This window comes from Phocoena sinus, chromosome 7, assembly GCF_008692025.1.
Source record: "Phocoena sinus isolate mPhoSin1 chromosome 7, mPhoSin1.pri, whole genome shotgun sequence".
Classification (NCBI taxonomy): Eukaryota; Metazoa; Chordata; class Mammalia; order Artiodactyla; family Phocoenidae; genus Phocoena; species Phocoena sinus.
Window position 1 is genome coordinate 18,529,512 of NC_045769.1, and position 20,711 is coordinate 18,550,222.

The 20,711-nt window shown below is 59.0% G+C and overlaps 1 protein-coding gene across 9 annotated transcripts in view; it reads right to left on the minus strand.

Annotated features, from left to right (window-relative positions):
• Positions 1 to 19,493, minus strand: part of SPEG (striated muscle enriched protein kinase) — a 49,158-nt gene extending 29,665 nt beyond the window's left edge. For 3 of the 9 annotated variants that reach the window (XM_032636781.1, XM_032636783.1, XM_032636788.1), the window contains exons 1-10: positions 19,445 to 19,493; positions 18,446 to 18,488; positions 17,492 to 17,521; positions 16,803 to 16,892; positions 16,384 to 16,720; positions 11,991 to 13,294; positions 10,046 to 10,189; positions 9,522 to 9,704; positions 399 to 574; positions 76 to 164 (exon numbers count right to left, since the gene is read on the minus strand). In XM_032636781.1, the coding sequence (XP_032492672.1) occupies positions 76 to 164; positions 399 to 574; positions 9,522 to 9,704; positions 10,046 to 10,189; positions 11,991 to 13,294; positions 16,384 to 16,720; positions 16,803 to 16,892; positions 17,492 to 17,521; positions 18,446 to 18,488; positions 19,445 to 19,477 (2,429 nt within the window). In that variant the 5' untranslated portion in view covers positions 19,478 to 19,493. Of the gene's footprint in view, positions 1 to 75; positions 165 to 398; positions 575 to 1,502; positions 1,656 to 9,521; positions 9,705 to 10,045; positions 10,190 to 11,990; positions 13,295 to 16,383; positions 16,721 to 16,802; positions 16,893 to 17,491; positions 18,489 to 19,207; positions 19,361 to 19,444 lie in introns of those variants that run through there. The other 6 variants (XM_032636784.1, XM_032636787.1, XM_032636786.1 and 3 more) reach the window with 6 other exon arrangements.
• Between the last annotated feature and the right edge of the window lie 1,218 nt (positions 19,494 to 20,711).

The window sequence follows — 20,711 nt, forward strand, 5'->3', positions numbered from 1 at the left end:
CCCAAAGCCAGGCTTCACAGGGCCCAGCCTGGAGTGGGGGAAGCTGGCAGACGGTGGTCAGTGACTGCTACTCACCAGGAGACCACGGGCTTGGGCTCGCCCTGCACACGGATGCTCATGGTGACATCTTGGCCTTCTCTTACTGACTGGTCCATAAGTGAGACCTGAAGGGGAACCCCAAAGCGTCAGGTGAGACAAGGCCCAGCTTTGGCTCCTAGGGGCAGGGGGATCTGGGACAGAGGCCTCTTCCGCACCAGTCTAAGGCTGGCTCTAGATAAGAAGGGCTAACGGGACCAGGCTCCAGGCCTTGCTGGAGCCTGGCGTGGCCCCAAGACCAAGGGGCCACACAAAGGAATAGGGGCACCCAGGAATCTGGGGGCTGGGCTCAGGGATCTGACCTTGAAGGTGGGGGGCGCCTTGGAGCCAGTGTCGGAGGAACGGCGGTTCTGGCCAGGACTAAGCTTCATGGTGGGGGCTCGGGGCCAGGTCTCTCCGGGCTCCGGGAACTCCTCTGGGGGGCTCAGGTACTCCTCGTCAGAGGTGATGGGGCTGCTGAAAGGGGATGTGGACCCGCCTGGAGGAGAGACACAGGAGAGGTAGTGGCGTAGAGATGCCAGGGGAGAAAGGGGGGCAGGGAGACAGAGAGAACTGGATGGGACAGCCTGGGGTCAAGGTCCTGATGAGGTCTGCAATATCCCAGAACCCAGGAGCTCAGGCAGCTCCCACAGGCCAGCCCTGCCCTGACTTTGCTTCCCCGGGGTTCCTACTCACTCGCTGAGTAACCTTGCCCAGGAGATTCCTGTCCCTGAGCCCCTGACTCGTGCTCTGCCACAGACTCTCCGAACCCTGACCCTGACCCTCCTGAGTGATGGAACCATAGGGAACAGCCTGGGGCAAAGGATTCAGGCACCAGAGGGGCCGTGGGAGACTTGGAATTCCACCGGAGCAGGGAACCCACATTCCCTGCACAGAACTGCAGGCTCCCAATGCAGGCGGTTCATGTCTCTGGACCCCAGAGCGGCACAACCAGGACACCTGTTTCTCGGGTGAGCCGGGCCTTGTGCAGAGGAACACACACCTCAGACAAGCCCTATCCTGACCTCAGTGCCAGGGCCAATGAGGCGGCACTGTCCAGCCAGCCCTTCCCCCGCTCCCTTCTCAGCTTCCTGCCCCAGATACCCCAGGGACACCTGTTGGCCTCATCCCTACAGCAGAGCCCCCAGAACTCTCAGGCGCTGGGAAAGCAGAGTTTGACTCATCCACAGAGAAGGGCGGCTCAGCCTAGGGAAGAGGAGGGGGCACCAGCGTTGCTTTGGGGGAGGGGTGTCCCCAGAGCCCTGATGCCCTCCCCTGCAACTGGCCAGGGGCCCAGCCTCACTGAGCTGGCTCCTATCCGACTGCCAAATACAGACATGAATCTGCCGCAGCCCCCGGCCCTCCTCCTGACCCCCCACCTCAAGCCCCTCTGGCTATGCCAGGGGCAGGGCTGCACCCCAACTCACCCCGAGACTCTGCACGCGGACCCCAGCCTGCGCTTGCCCCGAAGGCTCTGTCCTGGCACCAGGCCCTCCGGCTGCCTGCCCACTGCCCACCCCCCGCCGGCCGCTCCCCAAGGAGCAGAAGCCCAGCCTGCCTGGCCCCGCTCACTCTGCTGAGGCTCTGCACGAGGTCCTGGGGGAGGGGAAGGAGCCCGAGGAGGGGAAGGAGGAGGTGAGGGCTGGCCAGGCCGGGACAGGCTGGGCGGCAGGCAGGCAGCTGGCTGGGGAGGTGGTGCCTGCGAGGCCACAGGCAGCCTGGGCCCTGGAGTGGAGGGGGAGGGGAGGGGAGGGGAGGGGCAGAGCAGCCAGCTGTATTTAGCCACCCTGCTCACTCCCAAGCAGCGGGATCTGCCTTTTCTCTCCTTACAGCTCCTGAACCCTGACAAACAAAGCCCCCTCAGTGGCACCTCCACTCAAAGGACGGGGGCCTCAGTCCCCGGGGGAAGGAAGATGGGGGTGGCACTTCACTGCAGCGGTCAACATGCTCGCACTGACCCATTTGTTTTGATGTGTCCACCAGAGGAGGTACTGACGACAAATAGCCCCTGCGGTGCCCCTTTCCCTGACCAAACGGCCAAGATCCCTGATGCTGCAATCCACACCAACAAGCCTCAAATACTCTGGTGCAGGGCCATACCCTGTCTACTCGGGTGCTGAGAATCAGAGAGCTGTTCGGCCTCCTTCCCAGAGAGGCTGGCCCCTCAACTCGAGGGGCCCGGAATCCCACCTCTGCCTCCCCGTTCCTGCCATGGCAGCTTTGGCCCAGCAGACCTCCCCCCACCCCCGGCCCGGTTCCTGGGTCTGCACCCAACCCCCCTCCTACAGGCTCTACCAGGGACCTGTTGGCAACGCTCCCCCACCCCGTCAGCCCCACCAGAGCCAACAGTCAGGAGGATGAGGGCTGCTCCCCTCAGTGACCCCTCACAACTAGCACCCATCTGGGCTTGGTGGCGATGGGGCTTGGAGAAGAGAAGCAGAGCAGGGGAGCCGCTGAGGAGAGGTCACATGGCCTTCTCCCGCCTCCTATCACCCATGCCCCAGGGCCACATTCCCAAGCTGTGACCCGTGTTTCCCAACACTCCCAGTGAAGAAGGGCGGGGGCGGGGGCGGCGGGGGCACCATTCAGGTCGTCTGTCCTGACATGGGGCTGGAAAGGGAAGTCAGGATGGCACTTGATGGGCCTCTGCTCCGGGCTGGGCCACTAGCTGATGCTGAGATCACCGGCACGGTCCCTGGAGGAAGGCACTCCCTCCCCCTCTGGGGTCACTTCCAGGTTGCACAGCACTGAAGCAGCTCAAGGGCCCAGGGAGGGACTGCGCAGATTAGAGCTGGATGGGCAGGGTTTGCAAGCAGCCAGAGACCCCTGGTGGTGTCTGGGGGAACAGCACCCTAGGGGCATCAGGGGACCAAGTGATTCAAGAGTCCTCAAGCCCCTTAGAGAGGGGAACAGTCAGAGCAGCCCAGGCAGGACGTTCAGGCTCCAAAGGAGTCATAACTCGGCCTCTTCAAAACAAGGCAGTGGCCCCTCACCCCTCTGTACCCCCAGAACTGCAAGAACAAGGAGGCTGATCAAGGATTTGTCTCCAGCTCGCAGAGCCTCTGGGGCTCCAAACCAGGCCTTGGTGCCACCCGACTTTTCACTGGCCCCACTGCCAAAACCATCTCTGTCCCTATATCCCAGCCCTGCTCCACCCACAAGCCTGGCTCTCACTGTGGGAAACACAGTTACACCAGCCAAGGAGACGGCAACAAGTGCCCCCCAAATCTAAGATGCACATATGCCTGCCATGTGCTGCCCCTACACACTCTGTGACCTTCTCTCGCCTTTCAACACTGCTTCCAGGTCAGATTCATTTAATGAAAATAATGGCATTGGGGAGCCCACAAGTTGGGAAGCCCACAAGTTGGGAAGACCAGTGCATCTCAACATCCCCTAAGGTGTCCCCAGGATGGATATAGTCACAGCCACCTGCATGAAAGGCGTCACACAGGACCCTCTACATCAGGGTTTCTCAGAGTCGTCCCTGAACCACCCACATCAGGACAACCTGGGAGCCTGTTTAAACTATAAATTTCTGGGCCTTACTGTGACCTGAAGAAACATGGGAAATTTGTTAAAGGGCACCCCCCAGGGTGATTCTTATGCACACAAAAGTTTAGGGACCCCTGGGACCCTCATGGGAGGAGGACAACCCAAAAAGGTAGTATCACTAAGTCTCACCTCACTCAGCTAACAAACTTCAAGGCCAGGCTCCGAACCTTGGAGGCCTGGCTCCACAGCCCACATGCTTCGCACTGACCACCTGGCCGCCCACCTGGCGCAAGGTCCCTGCCTCACGGCAGTGCTACACAGAGTTCACCTGGCACCAGAATCGCATGGAGTGCTCCTTAAATCACGGCTCGCTGGGCCCCAGCCCCCGAGTTTCTGATCCAGTAGGTCCGGCTGGGGCTGCTATCACGTATCTCGAACGCATTCCCAAGGTGCTGACGACGCTCCTGGTCTGGGGACCACACTTCGAGGACCACTACTCTGTGGTCTCCTCTGCCATCCCAACCTCCACTCTCAGGCAGATCCTCGTTACCCTTTGCAGATGCAAGTCCTGCCCAGCCTCTGCATGGGACCCAGGTTTTTCCAGGGCCTTGTGAAAGTCTCTACCCCCATTGCCACCTCACACACAGTCCCTGCGGTCCACTCAGCCCGACTGTCCAGGAGGGCCTCAGGTATGGCTGGAAGGGCTGCAGGGGTGAAGACACAGTGATGTCCTCAGGAACCTTCTGGCTGGTTGGGATGACAAACCAGATACACACACGACTCTAACAGCAAGCACGAATAAGGTGGCAAGAGAGGGGCAGATAAGGGCCAGACATGTACAGAGAGCAGGACATTGCTTTTGGCTCAGGGAAGAAGGGAAAACTGATGGAAGGGTGGTATTAGAATTAAGAGTTTGGTTTAAGCAGGAAAAAGCAGGTTTCCTAGCAGAGGAAACCATTTGAGCAAATGCTCAAAGGCAGAAAGCGTGTGCAGAGAACTGTAGCTCAACCTTCTGGCTCAGAACCGGGTAAACAAGAAAGAAGTGGACATGGAGTGTTGGAGCAGGTGCCTCCAGCCACCCTTGGGTCATCCTCAGGTCCAGGTGGTCAAGGCCAGGAGTGTGGCCTTCACTCTGAAGGCAAAGGGGAGCTCCGTGAGGTTTCTGAGGAAGGAGTAACGTGCTGGAGGTTCACAGCATGTACATAAATGGTCTGGCGGTTCACAGCCGGCTCTCCACACGCACCGTCTCAGGATTTCTATATATGTCTGCTGTGCAATCCCACCACGGAAGTGAGGGAAAAGAATGCACAGGGCTGGCCTGCAGCTGGGAATTTCCGCAGGTGCTGCCGTGAGTATCTCCCCTTGGAAAAGGAGAAGGGCTGTGCTGAGAATGTTTCCGTTTTGGCTTAAAATGGACAACGAAGCAGAGAGCATTTCACCTGGGCAGCCTGACCTAGCCATGGAAGTGGTTAACTCCCTACGTGTGTCACTTGGGGTTGCTGCACGTTTAGATAAACTGGCACCCATGATAGATTAGGTCCCCATTCTTCTTTTTCTTTTTTTTTTGGCCTTACCACACAGCTTGCAGGATCTTAGTTATCCGACCAGGGATGGAACCCAGGCCCTCGGCAGTGAAAGCGCTGAGTTCTAACCACTGGACTGCCAGGGAATTCCCCACCCTCATTCTTATGACAGCTGTGCGTGAGGACCCCCATTCTGAGGTAACAGCCTTGGGGGAGGGCACCGATTGGGGCCGACCTGCTTCTGGTAGACAGGAGTGGGGAGGGAGGGCTGAGTCGGGTCAAGGGATCACACTGGTTTCTTAGATGCTGTCCAAACCCCCAGCGAGGATGGACAAAAGGGCATTTCCCTGCCTTCCCAAGGGAAAACCTGTAATTCTGCAGCAGCCGGCCAAGACCAGGGCCGGGAAAAGAGGGGGGCAGATGTTGGTGCCGTGATTTCTTCTTCCTTTCCTTTTATACTCATGACCTCCAATAAACCACCTCTTTTCTGTTATGGTGGTGTTGGTCCTATAGGTGGGACCAGAATGAGCTTTGTTAAACCTCATCCTCTGGCCAAAATGTCCTTAGCTAAATCATTAGCCCCACAGAGCCTCACAAATCTTATCAAGGAAGTAGCCCAGGAGTTACAATGACCCTTGCTTTGTAGATGAGAACCCGGTGGTCAGCTGAGGGGAAGTATAGAAGTCAAGGTCTCAGCTGGAAAATTCTAGAACCTTGGGCTCAAATATATGAGACCTGTGCCTGAGGGGAGGACTGAAGGCAGCAGGATGGAGGCCCGGGTGCACGAATCCCCTATATTCCCCCTACTCCTGACCAGAGCCTGCGGTGGGGGTGAGCCAAGCATGGGCACACCAGGCACTCAGGGAAACAAAGCAGGACCAGAGCCACGGGGAAGGTGGGGACTCAGAGAGGAAGGAGAAGAACCCTCCCCCCAGGCTGACCCACCCACAGAGGGCATCGATAGTCTCTGCCTCTCCACCCCCTGCCCCAGGAGCTCAGGCTCGCAATTCTACCTTAACCCTGAGCCCTTTCAGAGTAGTGGGAAAAGGGATGGTACAGCACAGTAGTTAGGAGTACAGGTTTGGGAGACCCAGGGACAGGGCTTCATTTTATGACCCGGCCTCCCAGTGGCCTCCGCTCCTAGAGCTGAGCACCCCAACAGGGTAGCCACCAGCTTCCTTAGACTATTTCAGTGCACTTTAACTAAAATAAAATGGAAAAGTCAGCTCTTCAGTCACACCAGCCGCACTTCATGTACTCAATGGCCGGCCACGTGTAGCCAGTGGCTACCCTTTTAGTGCACGTAAGAACATTTCTATCATCGGTTCTATGACCAGTGATGCTCTGGAGTAATTTGCTAAAGCTTTCCAAGTCTCAGCTTCCTCATCTGTAACATGGGCGTGATAATAGAGGCTACCTCCCAGTGGGGGATTAAATGTGATAACCCAACCAATACAGGGCCTGATATGCACGAAGCACGCCGCAAATGCTAAAGGGTCATGTCCTCTTATTCTGCCATCCATACTAAGTTTATCTGCTTCCATCACCCTAAATCACCTGTTGCTTCTAACATTCTCAGGCAGATTATAGATGCTCAGTAAAGGCTGCTGGCCTTGTGCTAACTCTGTCACTTTATGCTTTCATCTTCCCATCTGCAAAATGGTAATATTACTACCTGAGATGTCCCTCTCCAAGGGGTATATATGGTGTGGTGCAGCTCAAGAAAGAGAAGAAATGTGAAAGGGTTTGGAAAAAAGTATCTGGCACTCTCCAAACACAAGAAACTACTTAGAGATGTAGCACTCAGCACCCAATGGGTGCTCACTAAAGGCTTGTGTGATGGATGCGGGCAGCACTGAGAATGCTTAGCTTTGGTTAAGCACACCTCCCACACTCCCCAAGCCCCCGCCCCAATCCACACACCCCCTTTGGGAGCATGACCATAGTCTCCGCAGAGTTTACCAGTGGGGTAGAGCAGGCTGGGAGGGAGCCAGGGCTGGGGTGGGGCTGTTAGAGGCAGTGAAGACAGGCTCTGCCCCCCAAATCGCAGCACCCAGGGAACTACCTCTTCAGTTCTCCCTGTTCCTGAAGTTCCCAACCAGGAACTGAGATCTGTGGGATCTCAAAAGCTTGTCCTGTTGAGGGGGGAACCCCGAGAGGTCACTGGGAAGCCAGCCCTGGTTAGCAGGGGGGGCCGTGAGGAGCAAGAAAGGGAGGTGGTTCCGGGAGGCCTCTTCCCACAAGACTCTACACACTCCCTCCCCCAACCCGCTCCACTCCCAGCCACGGAGCACACACCCTTCCCTTGCTCCGCCCCCTCACTCCCGACAGACTCCAGGCCTGCCCCCTCCCTTGCCTAAAGTCTGTGCCACCCACCAGTTCCACCCATTTCTGCTGCTCTCTGGGTCCACTGGCCTCCGTCCAGCTGCTTTGGACCAAACAGTGCCTTGTAGGGTAAGAAAATCTGCTTTTTCCACGACAGCCAAATCTAGACTCACATGCCTGCCCCTCAAGCCCTGGGGCCCTCCAGCCAGCCTGACTTACAGAAGCTGTTCCCTGGCTGCAATGTCTGGTACAGCTGACTACCGTGATGAAGCTTTCTGGCTCCCCAGGGTGGAGGAGGCACAGAGATGCTGTGATGGGCTGAAGACCCAGGAACTGGGAAATATGGAGGGACGGCAGGCCTGGCAAGGGCAGGGGAGGAGTCCCCAAGGCACAGACAGTCTGAAGAAAGGGCAGAAGAGGAAGAAGCAGTTTCCCAGCAGCCTCGTGGAAACCCATGCTCCTGTGTACACCACCCCTTAATGACGCTAACAACTAACATTTGTCTACGGTTTTACAGTTCATAAAGCTCGTTCACACATTTGCTTTCATGCGTAAGGACGGTATAATTATCTCTGGTTTACAAATGAGGAAACTGAAGTGCAGGGAGCTTCTGCGTGGCGAATGCAGAACTCCCAGTCAAGTGCGGACAGCTGCCTTGCCCAAGCCTCCTTCCCAACCTTAAAAGGCTCCCGAATGGCCCCAAGCCAGTATTGGGGCAACCCGCTCACAACCCCGTGCCAAGTCTCAGCCCAAGCCAGGTATTGACCAGAGTCCTGGAGCCAGGTCCGAGCCACCTAAGGGGAGCTGGGAGCTGAGTCAGAAGGCAGATCCCAGAGGTGATGGAAGGACAGAAGCATGCAGTGGAGGGATGGGTATGATTCAGCGTGGCGGGAGGGGTGAGGAGAAGGAGAAAGCCTAACACTTCTGGGCTCCTGGGAGGTGCACATAAGCTAAGGAAGAGGGAGACCTGCAGTTCTGCAGAGCCAGACATGTGCGGCCCGAAGGATCTAATGCAGGACTGGGACTCAGGTCAGATGCCACCAAGAACTCCCCAATCGTGAAGGTGCGGAGGCCCCAGGACCACAGCAGATTGGGCTCTGTTATCTTGTCTCCTGCAGCACTGAGTGAAAGCGGACAGAACAGTGCGTGCTGTTCCCTCTCCAGGCATGCCCAGCCCCACCCGCTGCCCATCTAATTCCCAGGCCCCTTCAGGGCTCTGATGTCTCTCAGTCCGGCATCCCACAATACTGACCGACCACTTGGCTGTTCTAGGCACTGGGTTCATCTGCCCTGCACTGTCCGCCAACCCAGGTCCTCTGATCTAAGTTCCTTACCCAGTGATAATATCCGTAAGGGTTGAGTCTACGACTCTTCCTTCTGGAACACCCCCTACCCAGCCTCACCTATCCCTCCCCCGCCACTCCCCGCCCAGGGCTAGCACCTTGTCAGGCCCAGCAACCTGAATGACTTGAACTGGCCATGCACACTGACACCACTCCTCAACCTGAAATAAAGTGGGCTTAAATCCAAAGGAAGCAGTCCGACACCCAGAAAGGACTTTCATAAAAATAGAAAACGAGGTATCCTCAGCCACTGCCACCTCCCGAAAGGCGCTCTCAGCTGCACCTTCTTTAGGGCTCTGGGTTCAACAGAAGGAGCAAGGGAGCGGGGGAGGGCTGTGGCACTTAAAAGCATCTCTTTTTACTGCGGGGGTGGGGGTGGGGAGGGTGACCGTTCTAGACAGGAAATGACCTCAGAAGACTCCTGATGGCTTTTAAGCCTTTTGAGCTGGGAGACTCTTTTTCTCTGAGACTCAAGAATAATTTGCTTTCTCCACAGGACCCTGATCAGGAAAATGCCATGGGAGGATGGCATTTAGATGATGCTAAAGACAAATTTCAATGACTTCATGAGTTGGCCCATCTGGTGTGTGCCCTGGGAACTTGGCCCCTGCCCTGAGGCCAGGGCCATTTAAAATGCTTCCACCAGAGCAGCCAACACACGAGAAGAGACTGCACACTGGTTGAGAGCCCAAGCTCCAGGCTAGGAATGGGAAGGGTCACTGCTCACCCCACCCGGCCCCAGGGCCCGCGGGCTCCCTACCAGGTCTCACGGCCAGCATAGCAGCACAGCTGGCCTGGCCCAGCTCGTTGGTGGCAGTAGCTGTATAGCTCCCTGAGTCGGCCGCCCGGGCCTCGCGCAGCAACAGGGTGTGCCGTTCGCCTTCGGCTCGAACGAGAAGGCGGCCATCACTGCGCAGCGAGGACCCATCCTTCTGCCAGGACACTGTGCGGAAGCAGCGGGATAACTAGGTTGCCGTTGCCCAAAGGGGCCCCCTAGGGCTCGCCCCACCCCACACAGAGCCCATGGCACTCCTCTCCCACCCTAGGGAAACCCGAGGAATGCCCCTCAGTCACAGAAGCCCAAGCCTGCCCTCCCCTCTCTCAAGGGATTCTGGAGAAGCTCCCCTAACACACACACAGAGGAGTCCAGCCAGCCCCATGGAGCAGATGGTCTCCCCTCTTCACCCACCCTACCCCGCCCTCTGAGGACTGGGGTGGGGGGTAGGGAGGGGGGATCTCCCCTCCCTCTCTCAATCTTAGCCTGGCCCCAGGCCTAGGGCTCACCTTGGGGTGGGGGGTTGGCGGTGACAATACATTTGAGCAGCACATCCGCCCCTGGGGCCACCTCCGCATTCTGCAGGGGGATCTCAAAGGCTGGAGCCTCCAGGGGCTCCTCTCCAGCAGACACATAGGAGTCATCCGAAGACTCTGCCGGAGACATGGGTGACAGGGTAAGGGGACACGATCCCTGTGGGGATAACTCAGGGGGAGAGAGGGCAAACCCAGAGAGAGGGGCTTCTAGAAGGCAAGGGTTAGGGAGCAAAGGGTCTCTCTCCTGAATGTCCTGAGACAGGAAAGAAAGGAAGACAGAAGGGAGTTCTTAAACGGGACAGGGCGGCCTGGACTCTACAATGGTTTGGCTGCTCAATTTCAGCCACAGTCAGAGTGCTGGTTTCTGGAGGAAGACAGGGACTGTGCTGTGTATGTCTTTACACAAATCAGTCATCAGGGATGGTAGATCAGGCCCTGTGTAAGGTGCTCTCAGGGGCGCAAGACTTCACAAGCTGCCAACAGCAAACCAAGACTTGAGCAATGATAGTGTCACAGGGCAACACGTGATGAGCTATCAAACTAGTGATGCCGCTGGATTCAAAAGAGGGAGTGGCCGGTGCTTCCGGCAGCCATCTGAGAGGACTCACGAAGATCAGCTTAGATCGTGTTCGTTCATCAAACAGTAACACTGCACTTACTGCTTACTCTGTACAGGTACCAGGGACACAACAGGAAATAAGACACAGTCCCTGCTTACGGGAAGCTTGTACACACAAAGAGATCATAAAACTCCACTGTTGTGGATTTCTTTGGGTATTTTCTAATTCTGACATTCTATAAGCTAGATTAAAGCACAGCGTATGTAGCCAAAAGAACAGAGAGGATCCCAATTATGCTGTTTTCTGACTACATAACCTTGGGCAAATTAGATAAGCTCTGTGCCTCAGTTTTATCTGTAAGATGGAGCTGATAAATAACACCCAACACCTTGCAGAGCTAACATACAGATTAAAATAAAGTAACATCCCTAAGTGCCCAGTTAATACAAGGCCTGGGACATGTCTGTGGATATGTAACAATGTGGCTAGCAGGATCATGAACAGATTCCTGATCATCTCTAAAGATTCTGAGACAGTAATACTAAAACGAAAAATAACGTGATAAAAAAAACAACCAGGGGTGGTATAGGCACTGAAAGAGACACTGACAGGGCGTCCTAGGAGCAAGGGGTGGAGGTATCTGGCCTGAGAAAGCAGCTGAGGTGGGAGCCAGTGAAGGACGGCTTCCTCTGTCTCACTCCAGGAATGGCCCCAAGTTGATGTTCAGTTAGGCAGAGTTAGGGGCAGCAGGGGCATTCTGGCTATTGGCCACCACCCACGGGAAGACTGAGGGACAACACACAGTCAGCTCAGCCACGCAGGGACTCAAAGATGGGAGAGAGGAGGCGGCTAGAAGGCAGGCTGGGTCAGATCTCAACATCTATGATAGGTCAGGACATGGTGCCAGGATGGGAAGGTAAATATTGAGAACTGGCTGGCCCAAAGCTCACCTGTAATAGGGACATGACCAATTATTTATTGAGACAGGCTTCTGTCTCTTCCCCCACAGAGGGGTGGGGGGTGGAGGGGCTCCTTAGGTTCCCACAGTACCTCCCCCGACCATTAGGTCCACCGTTAGGGCCAGCAGGCCACTGGACTCAGGGGGCCTATAGCAAACATTGGGCACCAGGTCTCTACTCACACCTCGGCTCCGCCCAGCCTCCAACAAAACACTCTCACACTGTCACCAGCGGGCAGGTTATACACAAGGGGCCTTCACAATCCTTCACTCAAACTCGAACCTAGGTCCATGCCTACCCTGGGAAACCACACCCTTGCAGCTGCCTAGCAGCCTCGCTCTTCCCAGACGCGCTCCCCACCCAGTCTCAGCACCTCTTCTACCCTCCCCGAGGCCTTACCGAGCTCAGGCGAGGTGGGCCGGGCCCGGCGACCTCTGCCCTGGCTGCGGGCCCCTCGGCGGTCCCAGGCCCCCCAAGGGCCGTCCTCCTCCGGCCCTCTGCGCAGCCTCTTCTCGGCCTCAGGCCCCGCCCTGTTCTTCTCCAAGGTCTGGGGCACAGCAGCGCCCTCCTGGCCCGGCGTGGCCCAGGGCAGGAAGCGCACGGCCTGTGGCGGGGGCTCCCGCTTCCGACCCGGGGGCGCTTTCGTCCTGGTCTCGGGGAGATCGGCGGCCGGGGACGGCACGGGGCTCCGGCACTCCTGGATGGCTCTGCCCCGGGTCAGCGGAAACTGGTCCCGACGCCTAACCTCCTGCTGCGGGCCTTCCCCTGGCTCCGTCCTGCCCGATGGCCCGCGGCTCCGGGGCCTCCCTGGCTCATCCCCGGGCTTCCCCGCGACACTGGGAGGGGGCGGCTGGGCGGCGGCGGGGCTCAAGGCCCGCGGGGTCTTGGGGATGGAGGGCTGGGAGAAGAGTGGCGGCTCGCCGGGCTCTCGAGGGGACGGAGCGCGCTGCAACGTGGCGCGCAGGGACTTGTGCGAGCGCACCAGCTCCTCCCGCGACGCAGAGCGGCGGATGCGGCCCAGCTCCTGGGCGAGTTGCAGCTCGAGGTCAGAGGCCCGGCTGCGCTGCCGCGTGCGCTCGTCCAGGGAGGCTGCCTTCTGCCGGAACAGGCGTCGCTGCTCGGCCACGCTGCCCACCGGCGCTCGCAGCTCCTCCTGCGAGGCCCCGGGCGTGCCCCACGGCCCGCCGCCCTCGGACTTGGGCTGCTCTAGCGAGCGGGCCTTGCGCAGGGGCACCCAGGGCCGCAGGGGTGCCGGCGGTGAGTCGCTGCGCTCCAGGCTGCGCCGGCGCTCCTCGAAGAACTGCAGCTTGTCCAGGATGCGGGAGCCGGCGCGCACCAGCCTCGGCGAAAGGCCCAGCGCCGACTGGCGGCCCGAGGCCTCGCTCAGGGGCGTCTGGGGCCGGGACTCCGCTGGGCCCGCTAGCGAGGGCCCCGAAGACTTGGACTTTTTCCCTCGCTTCTCTTCTTCGGCGGTTGCGTCCTCGGGCGGCACCGGCTCCCGGGTGCGTCGGTGGGGCGGTTGCGGGGGGGCTGGGGGCTGGGCTCCGGGTCCCGGTGGGGGCCGCTTACCCACCCGAGGGGACGGTGGGCGCAGCAGCGCGGATTTGGAGGGAGGCGGGAGGGCCGGGCGACTGGGGGCTTCGCTGGCCGGCTGAGGCTGAAGGTCAGGCTCCTCCCTGTGCAGTCCGCTCTGAGGGAGACTGCTGCAGGACCAAGACGAAGAGGGGCAGAAGATTCAGGGGGCCTCCCCTCCTAGACCTTCAGGTCGTGACAGGAATCGGGTGGTGGGCATGCTGGGAAGGCTTGGGGGTGACATGGGCCAGCCCCCCCCCCCCCAAGAGGAAGGCACAGCCAGAGCAGGTGCTGGGGAGAGGCTGGCAGCTCTGGCGCCGGAAGATTGGGCTGGTGGCTGGGTCCAGGTACAGACTCAGTCCCAGGGGCTCTGGCCAGCCCCCTCCCCCCAGCCCCAGAAGCTGGGAAACAGCAGAAACAGAACTGAATGGTGGGAGAGAAAAGAATGAGGCTTAGGACCCGAAGGATGAAGTGGGTGAGGGAAGGCAGGAGGGCTGGATGGGGAGGGGCCCTCTCAGGAATGCAGCCTCCCACTCATTCCTGCCCCCAGCTGGCCCCCACAGCCCTGCCCATCCTCAGCAGGACATACCCCCTTCACCGTGCCCCTGGAAGAACAGGCATAAGCTTTCCAGGAGCAATGCCCTTATCCCTGAGATTGCCTAGTACCTCCTCAGACCTGAGCCCCTCAGCAGTGCTAACAGCAGGTGGCAGGCAGTTGGGGTCCCTGGAGTGAGAAACCCAGGTTCCTGTTCCCTTTGATAAATCTGCCCTCAGTACAGGGCTTTGACTTTGTCCTGTCCCTGGGAAAGTTACCTTGAGCCCTTGGAAACCCCCCTAAGAAACACAGAAACTCGCCAGAGGGGTGTGCTCCGAAATAAGTCAGCTCCCGAATAACTATTGCGTGGCCCTGAACAGTGGGTGTGGGAGAAGAGGAGGAGGGAAGGAGCTGGTCAGCCCAGAGTGCCCCTCTCACCTGCAGAGCTTTGATGCCCAAGAGCTGGGCTTCAGTTTCCCCCATCTGGACTCTTAGGGGCACATCAAGCATAGAAATTAGCAAGAAAAGGAATCTGAGATATTAGCATCATACCTAACACATAAGAGACAGCTTAAGGAAAACTTATGGGGACTTCCCTGGTGGCGCAGTGGTTAAGAATCCACCTGCCAATGCAGGGGGCACGGGTTCGAGCCCTGGTCCGGGAAGATCCCACATGCCGCGGAGCAACTAAGCCTGTGTGCCACAACTACTGAGCCTGTGCTCTAGAGCCTGTGAGTCACAACTACTGAAGCCCGCGCACCTAGAGCCCGTGCTCCGCAACAAGAGAAGCCACCGCAGTGAGAAGCCTGCGCACCGCAAGGAAGACTAGCCCCCACTCGCCGCCAACTAGAGAAAGCCTGCGTGCAGCAACGAAGACCCCAACGCAGCCAAAAATAAATAAATAAATTTATAAAACAAACAAAAAAACTTATGAAGTGGCTCACTGAGTACTTATCATGTGTCAGGCATGTACTGAATGCTTAAAATGCATTGAGTCATTTAATCCTCACAACAGTCCTTTGCGATAGGACTGTTATCTCCATTTACAGATGAAGAAACAGGCTTAAAGAGGTGAAGTGCCTTACTAAGGTGACACAGCCAGTAGTAAATGGTTGGTGCTAGGTTGAAACCCAGGTAGTCTGGCTTCTGAGCCCTTGTTCCCTGAAAAATGGGATTTTGGGGGCACAGAAGGGAGGAGAAATGGTACGGTACTGGCCAAGAGCAGAAGTTCTAGGGATGCCCGAGTGTTTTAAACTACCCGGGTCAGCCACCTACACTGCAGACCTCACCACTGATGGGGGGCGGGGATGCAATCCAGAGTGCCCTAGGGAGCAGAACCTCAGCCAGCCACCTACAGGGAGGCAGAGTCTACTCTGGGGGAGGGACAACAAAGTCCCTGAGGAATGGCCTCTGGGAACTGGGTGAGGCATGGAGAGAAATTGGGGACAGCAGAGGAGGCCTGTTGCCGGCAGTTTCGAGCTCTAGGCCAGCCTCTGTACCACAGATATCACTAAGGAAATGGGTTCCTCCGAAGTTGCCATAGCAACTCCAGGCTCAGGCTGGGGCCTGGCAAAGAAAGGCAGGGAAGGAAAAGGTAAGTCCAGGGCACGGGAGTGCCCGGCTAACGCCAACCAGATAAAGCAAGGGTGCCTCCCCTGCGCCTGCCCGAGACCTCTCCCCTGCCTACCACTAGCAAGCTCAGCCACTCTCACAAACGCCTCCCCCCACCAGGCCCCTTCTTTCTCCTCCATGATGGTACCTCCCACACACACCCATACCCATCACGAATCAGGCCCCCCGTCAGCTCCCAAATGCCCCCTAATACCTCTCTCATCAGCCACTCCCCTCTTCTACCATAGCACTCCCTCCTATTTGCCAGCCTCAAATCTCCAAAAATGGCTCCAATGCCTCCAACGCCTCTGCTCCTCACCGCCGCCTACCAGGACAACCTTCAACCCCACCCTTGGGCGTCTCCTGCAAGATCCTTACATGCCGCCACCTCCATCACTCCAGCCCTCTGCCTCCACCCTAGGCCCCCGCCATCGCCATTCCTCCCTGCCCCAGCCCCCTGCCTTCCACGCACCTCACATCCCCCTGCTTTCCCAGGCCCCTGGCCCCAACTACCCCCTGACCGCCTCGCTCGCTTCTGTCTCCTGGTTGTGTTCTTTTGCTCCCTCCTGCTCTCCCGGGAGCTGCCGTGCGGAAAGGTTCAGTTCCTCCCAGAAAAAGGCCCACATGGGAACAGGAATGTGCAGAGAGATGAAAAGGCAGCAGCTGCTGAGACAGCAGGCACGGAGGGGGCCCCTGGTGGGGGGGAGCCTGGGGACAACTGGAGCCTGAATGGGCGAGGCAGGAGAGGGCCCCCGGGAGAGTGGAGATTTTGGAGGAGACGAGGAAGGCAGAGAGGGGTCCACGAGACCATGGAGATGGCACAGTGAGCCAGGACAGGTGGCAGCAGGAGGGTGTGGGTGGTGACGGCACAGGAGAGGATGGAGCCGTGTGGGAAGACAAGAGTGGGTGGCTGGGGCCAGGAGTGGAAGCAGTCGGGGTGGGGGGGGTGGAGAAGTGCACAGAGGGTTGGATGGTGCAGGGGATGGGGGGGTGGAGGCTGACGAGCAGTGAGGGGCAGTGCAGGACGGCATGGTAAGGTGGGACAGTGCGGGCCCAGGTGAGGCCATTACTTACACGTGTATCGAGAGCGCCCGTCCTCTGTACAGGCTGAATGCGCTGCCGTACAGGTCACTGGCCACCGAAAGGCTATCCTCTGACCCCCAGCTTGCGCCCACCAGATTAGCTCGAGACGCCCGTACCAGCGGCTCCACCCCCAGGTGCCGTGGCCCGGCCCCGGTTGCCTGTGCTTGCCTTGGGCTGCCCAGGTGGCGGCGGGTGCCACCCCTGCTGCCCGCTTCCTGTTCCAGGACCGTCTGCCCGCTGCCCCACCAGCTCACTTGCTCCTCTGAGGTGCCTGTCACGGAGGTCGGGGGTGTGTCCAGGGAGGTGCCCACCAGCGTGTCGGAGCCCCCTAGAGAAAGGAGCACAGTGAAGTGAGGCACCTCCTGTGGGAAGGCCGCCTGCCGGCTCTGTGAGCGCCCCAGAGAGCTCACCCGTTGGGGTGCTGAAGGCCCCGTCATCCCGAAGCTCCAGGCGCTGGGTCCCCTGCACGTCGCTGATGTCATCCTCGCCCGTCTCCGAGTCTGGAGCAGAAGGGGTCTGTGTGGGCAGGGCTCCCTCCCTCCGACTCCAACTCTTCCCTCTGTCACCTCCTGCCTCCCCCACAGGAGGCTCCGTATCGCCACCAGCAGGGCTTCTAGCATCTATCTCCTTCCCCACTTTTCTCCCCACATCCCGCTGCCCATCCTGAGAGGCGCAGGGTAACCCCTCCCATGCCAGTCCCCTGGCTCCATCTCTGGGGCCCTGGCTACTCACCCTTGCCTCCTTGGTGGTGCGCTCAAAGCTACCTACAGTACCCCCTCCCGGCCACTTAATGGACTGCGGGGCTGCAGCCCCTCTCCCTCCTCCTCTGTCAGTGATAACTTAAGTTCCTGTGCATCCCCCCAAATAATAAGGTCCTAGGTTCCAAGGCTCTAAATTCTGGGTCCTGGCACCCCAGGAACAAAGGGGAGTCACCTCAGAGTCGTACTGTCAGGGCACTCGACCAACCGCAGGGTGAGCCTGTCCTCCACCCCAAACCAGCCGGAACACATCAGGGTGCAGCTGAGGCGGGGTGAGGAGAGGCCGGGGTCGCGCAGGGAAGTGGGGAAGTGGAGGGCTAGGGCAGGAGCCAGTTTCCTACCGTAACTTTGCTTTCTGCAGGAGCGGAAAACTTCGCTTCCATAGGAGCAGCAGGAGAGAGACATGGACAGACTGTTATCAGAGGGTTTGTGGGGTAGGGCACGGTGGGCAGGCAGGACAGAGGGGCCATGAGGCTACCCAGTGCCCAGAGCTGCCCTGTTGGGATGGAAGTGGGGGGAGGGAGACACCTGGGAATGGCAGAGCATCTCTCATTCACTGACTGCCTGCAGGCTCCACGGGGCCCCGCACTGGGGAGCCCATGTGCTTCGGCAGATTCTTCAACTAACTACCCAAGCGATCTGGCATCCTTGGCACTTTCACTGGTGCTCCCACTGGCCACACACACACATGGACACGCATACACACACCTACTTGTGCTCGGCCCAGCCACAGACCCAGGCCCCCCATTAAGGGTCAGGCCCACGCTCTATTACAGTATCTGCATTGTGCATCCACATGTGACCTCTCCTTTCAGACGAACCTCCCCATCTGTTCTGCGTCATGCTGTGACAGACACCCTCTTCCCGATCTCTCTCTTCTACTGCTGAATGGTCCTCAGAAATGTAGTCAGGCTAGGAGCAAAGTTTCCTGGGCACATTTTTTAACTTCCCCAAATTCTATCAGGTTCTGTGCCTCAGTTTCTCCCCGGGTGCCACGACAAGCAGAAGCCGTGTACTGGTTATAGGAGCATGGCACTGAACTCATACCCACAGGGCCCACAGATGGAGAACAGTAAGCCCAGGCCCATGATGGGGTGTGCCAACTAACCCCTCACCCCCATCGCTAGGCCCTCTCTCAGCTGCAAGGGGCCTTCTTGGGTGAGTGGGTGAGTGTGGGCATGTGGGGGGTCCCGCATCTCATGGGCCATCTTCAAGGCCTGGGTGCCTCATGAAGGGACATGAACCAAGAGGAGGAGTGCTCATGGGTTACAGCAGGCAGCTCATGGTCCACGCACCATGGGTGAGTCGGCCAAAGGCCCGGCGGGAGTGGCCGGTTTTCTGAAAGAGAAAAGCCAGAATGAGTTGTTGAGGGGAAGACTTGCTCCTGACCTCCCTATACCTCTCGTCCAAACCTCTATATCAAACAGAAAGTCATTCCAGGGGCCAATGTGGGTGGGGGAAGTGGAAGAGACCCCGGGCAGCTAGCTTCCCCTGTATGGAATGTCTCCACTCTTCCTTGCCTGTCAGCCCTCCCGGCTGGAGCTCCAGCATGCCTCTGGGGAAGAGCGGGGAGGAAGGAGAGAGGACTAAGGGCCAAAAGCTGGACAGAGGACTGGGGACCTGAGCGACACCCCCCAGAGACAGAGGCTGACTGATGTGAAGGAAGAGACTGAGGTGGGTGGGGGGAACATGCTTGGATGACTGAGAGATGGAGGGACCAGGACACAGATTCCTGCTGGGGCAAGGACAGACATCTGGGATAGGTGACAAGAGGGCAAAGGAGGGTGATGAAGGGGCAGAGGGCAAGATCCCCCAAAGGGCCAGAGCCTCACGAAAGCAGAAAGGAGGCCCGGGTCCGCGGAGGACGGGGCAGGGCTTGGGGAATGCATTGAGCTCAGCGCAGATCCCTGCGCGGTGCTTTCAGGAGCACCGGAAGATGGAAGGCTCCGGAGTTGGGGGCTGGGGAGAACCAGGCGGGGGCCAGGGGTTGGACAGAGACGAGAGGTGGCACAGAAGCCCGTGGGCGCTCCACGCCGAGGGCTGCTGCGGGGGCCTACCCGGTGGTCGCGGGGGTCGCGGGCGCTGAAGGGGTCTGCGCTTGGGCGATGGGAGGGGCCTGACGCAGGCTGGGGAGCCCCCCGGAGCGCGCCCGGCCCGCGGCCTCGGGGACCGGGGTTGGGCAGGCGCGGCTCCGGCGCCCCCTCCCCGGGCCCGGCCGCGGCGACCCGCCCTCCCTCCGGGGCGCCCAGCCCTTCCTGCCCCCTCCCTGCGCCGCCCGCCCCCAGAGCCCTCACCTGGAAACGCTTCTTCACCCACAGCTTCTTCATGGCGGGGGAGGGGGCCGGGCCGGCGGCCGGGCGAGGAGGGGACGGGCGGGGGCGGGGCGGAGTCGGAGGCGGGGCCGGGGGCGAGGCGGGGAGCAGGCGGGGAGCGGGCGGGGGCCGGCGCCGGTGGCGGAAGGAGCCTCGGGGCCGCGGGAGCCCAGGCGGGGGGAAGGCGGCAGCGGCGGCGGCGGCGGCGACGGCGGCGGCCGGAGCCGGCCCTTCCCCCGCCAGCCCGCACCCCCCCCACCGGACGCCCCTTCCCTCGCCTGCTACCCTGCGTCCCCTGGGGCGACGATCACCTGCCTCGCGGCCCCCCCGCCCCGCATCGGCACTTGGGGAAACTGAGGCACAGAAAGGGGTGCAGTGGCCCCTAGGAGAGTTCGGGCCACTCTCTCATTGGCCGCCCAACGCGGCCACCCCCACCCGCCTCCCGCGGGGCTGCTCCGGAAGGTCAGCCGCATCTCCACTGGCTCACTCCACAAACATGCGCACGCGTCCGCCTTTCTAGGCAGTACCCAACACGCCGCAGGGCAGTGGCGCCGGGCGGGGGCGCTCAGATCATACACAGGGCAAGGATCCTCGTAGTGACATGTACCCAGAATGCGAATCCCCCCAGGCTGCTTAGGAAAGCCAGAAAGGGCCCTCGAGTTCCGTGATGATAGGTACTTTGTGCATCTTGGCGCGCGCGCGCACACACACACACACACACACACACACACACACACACACGAGCTAAGGTGCCCAGAGATGCTTCTATTATTCACACATATAACCCACCTTCTCATTCACAGGTGAGCACACTCACCAAATTTTCTTTGTCCTCCTCTCATTTGGTACCATGCATATGTTGCCCACACAAAACTACCCGCCCCAACAATCATTATAACTAAGTTTCTTAAGCATTTATTAAATGCCAGGCACTTTATAAACGTTACCTTATTGACAACAAGACGGTGAGCTTGAAACCCTTATGAACATGTAACTGACTCCATTTAACTGATAAGTGACTAAGGCTCAGAGAAGTCCTATCACTTAGCCAAAGCCACACAGGTTCTGTGCCTCCATGGGTCCCCAGATCCAAATTCCCACCCCAGCCTGCACAAGTAATGCCAATCTGGTTTCTGAGATGTGACTACTAAGTCATCATCGTTAATGCTGACAGCATGCTTAGTATGTACTGAGCAATATCCTAGGCACTTGATATAAATAAACTCATTTAATCTGTGCACGGAGGCAC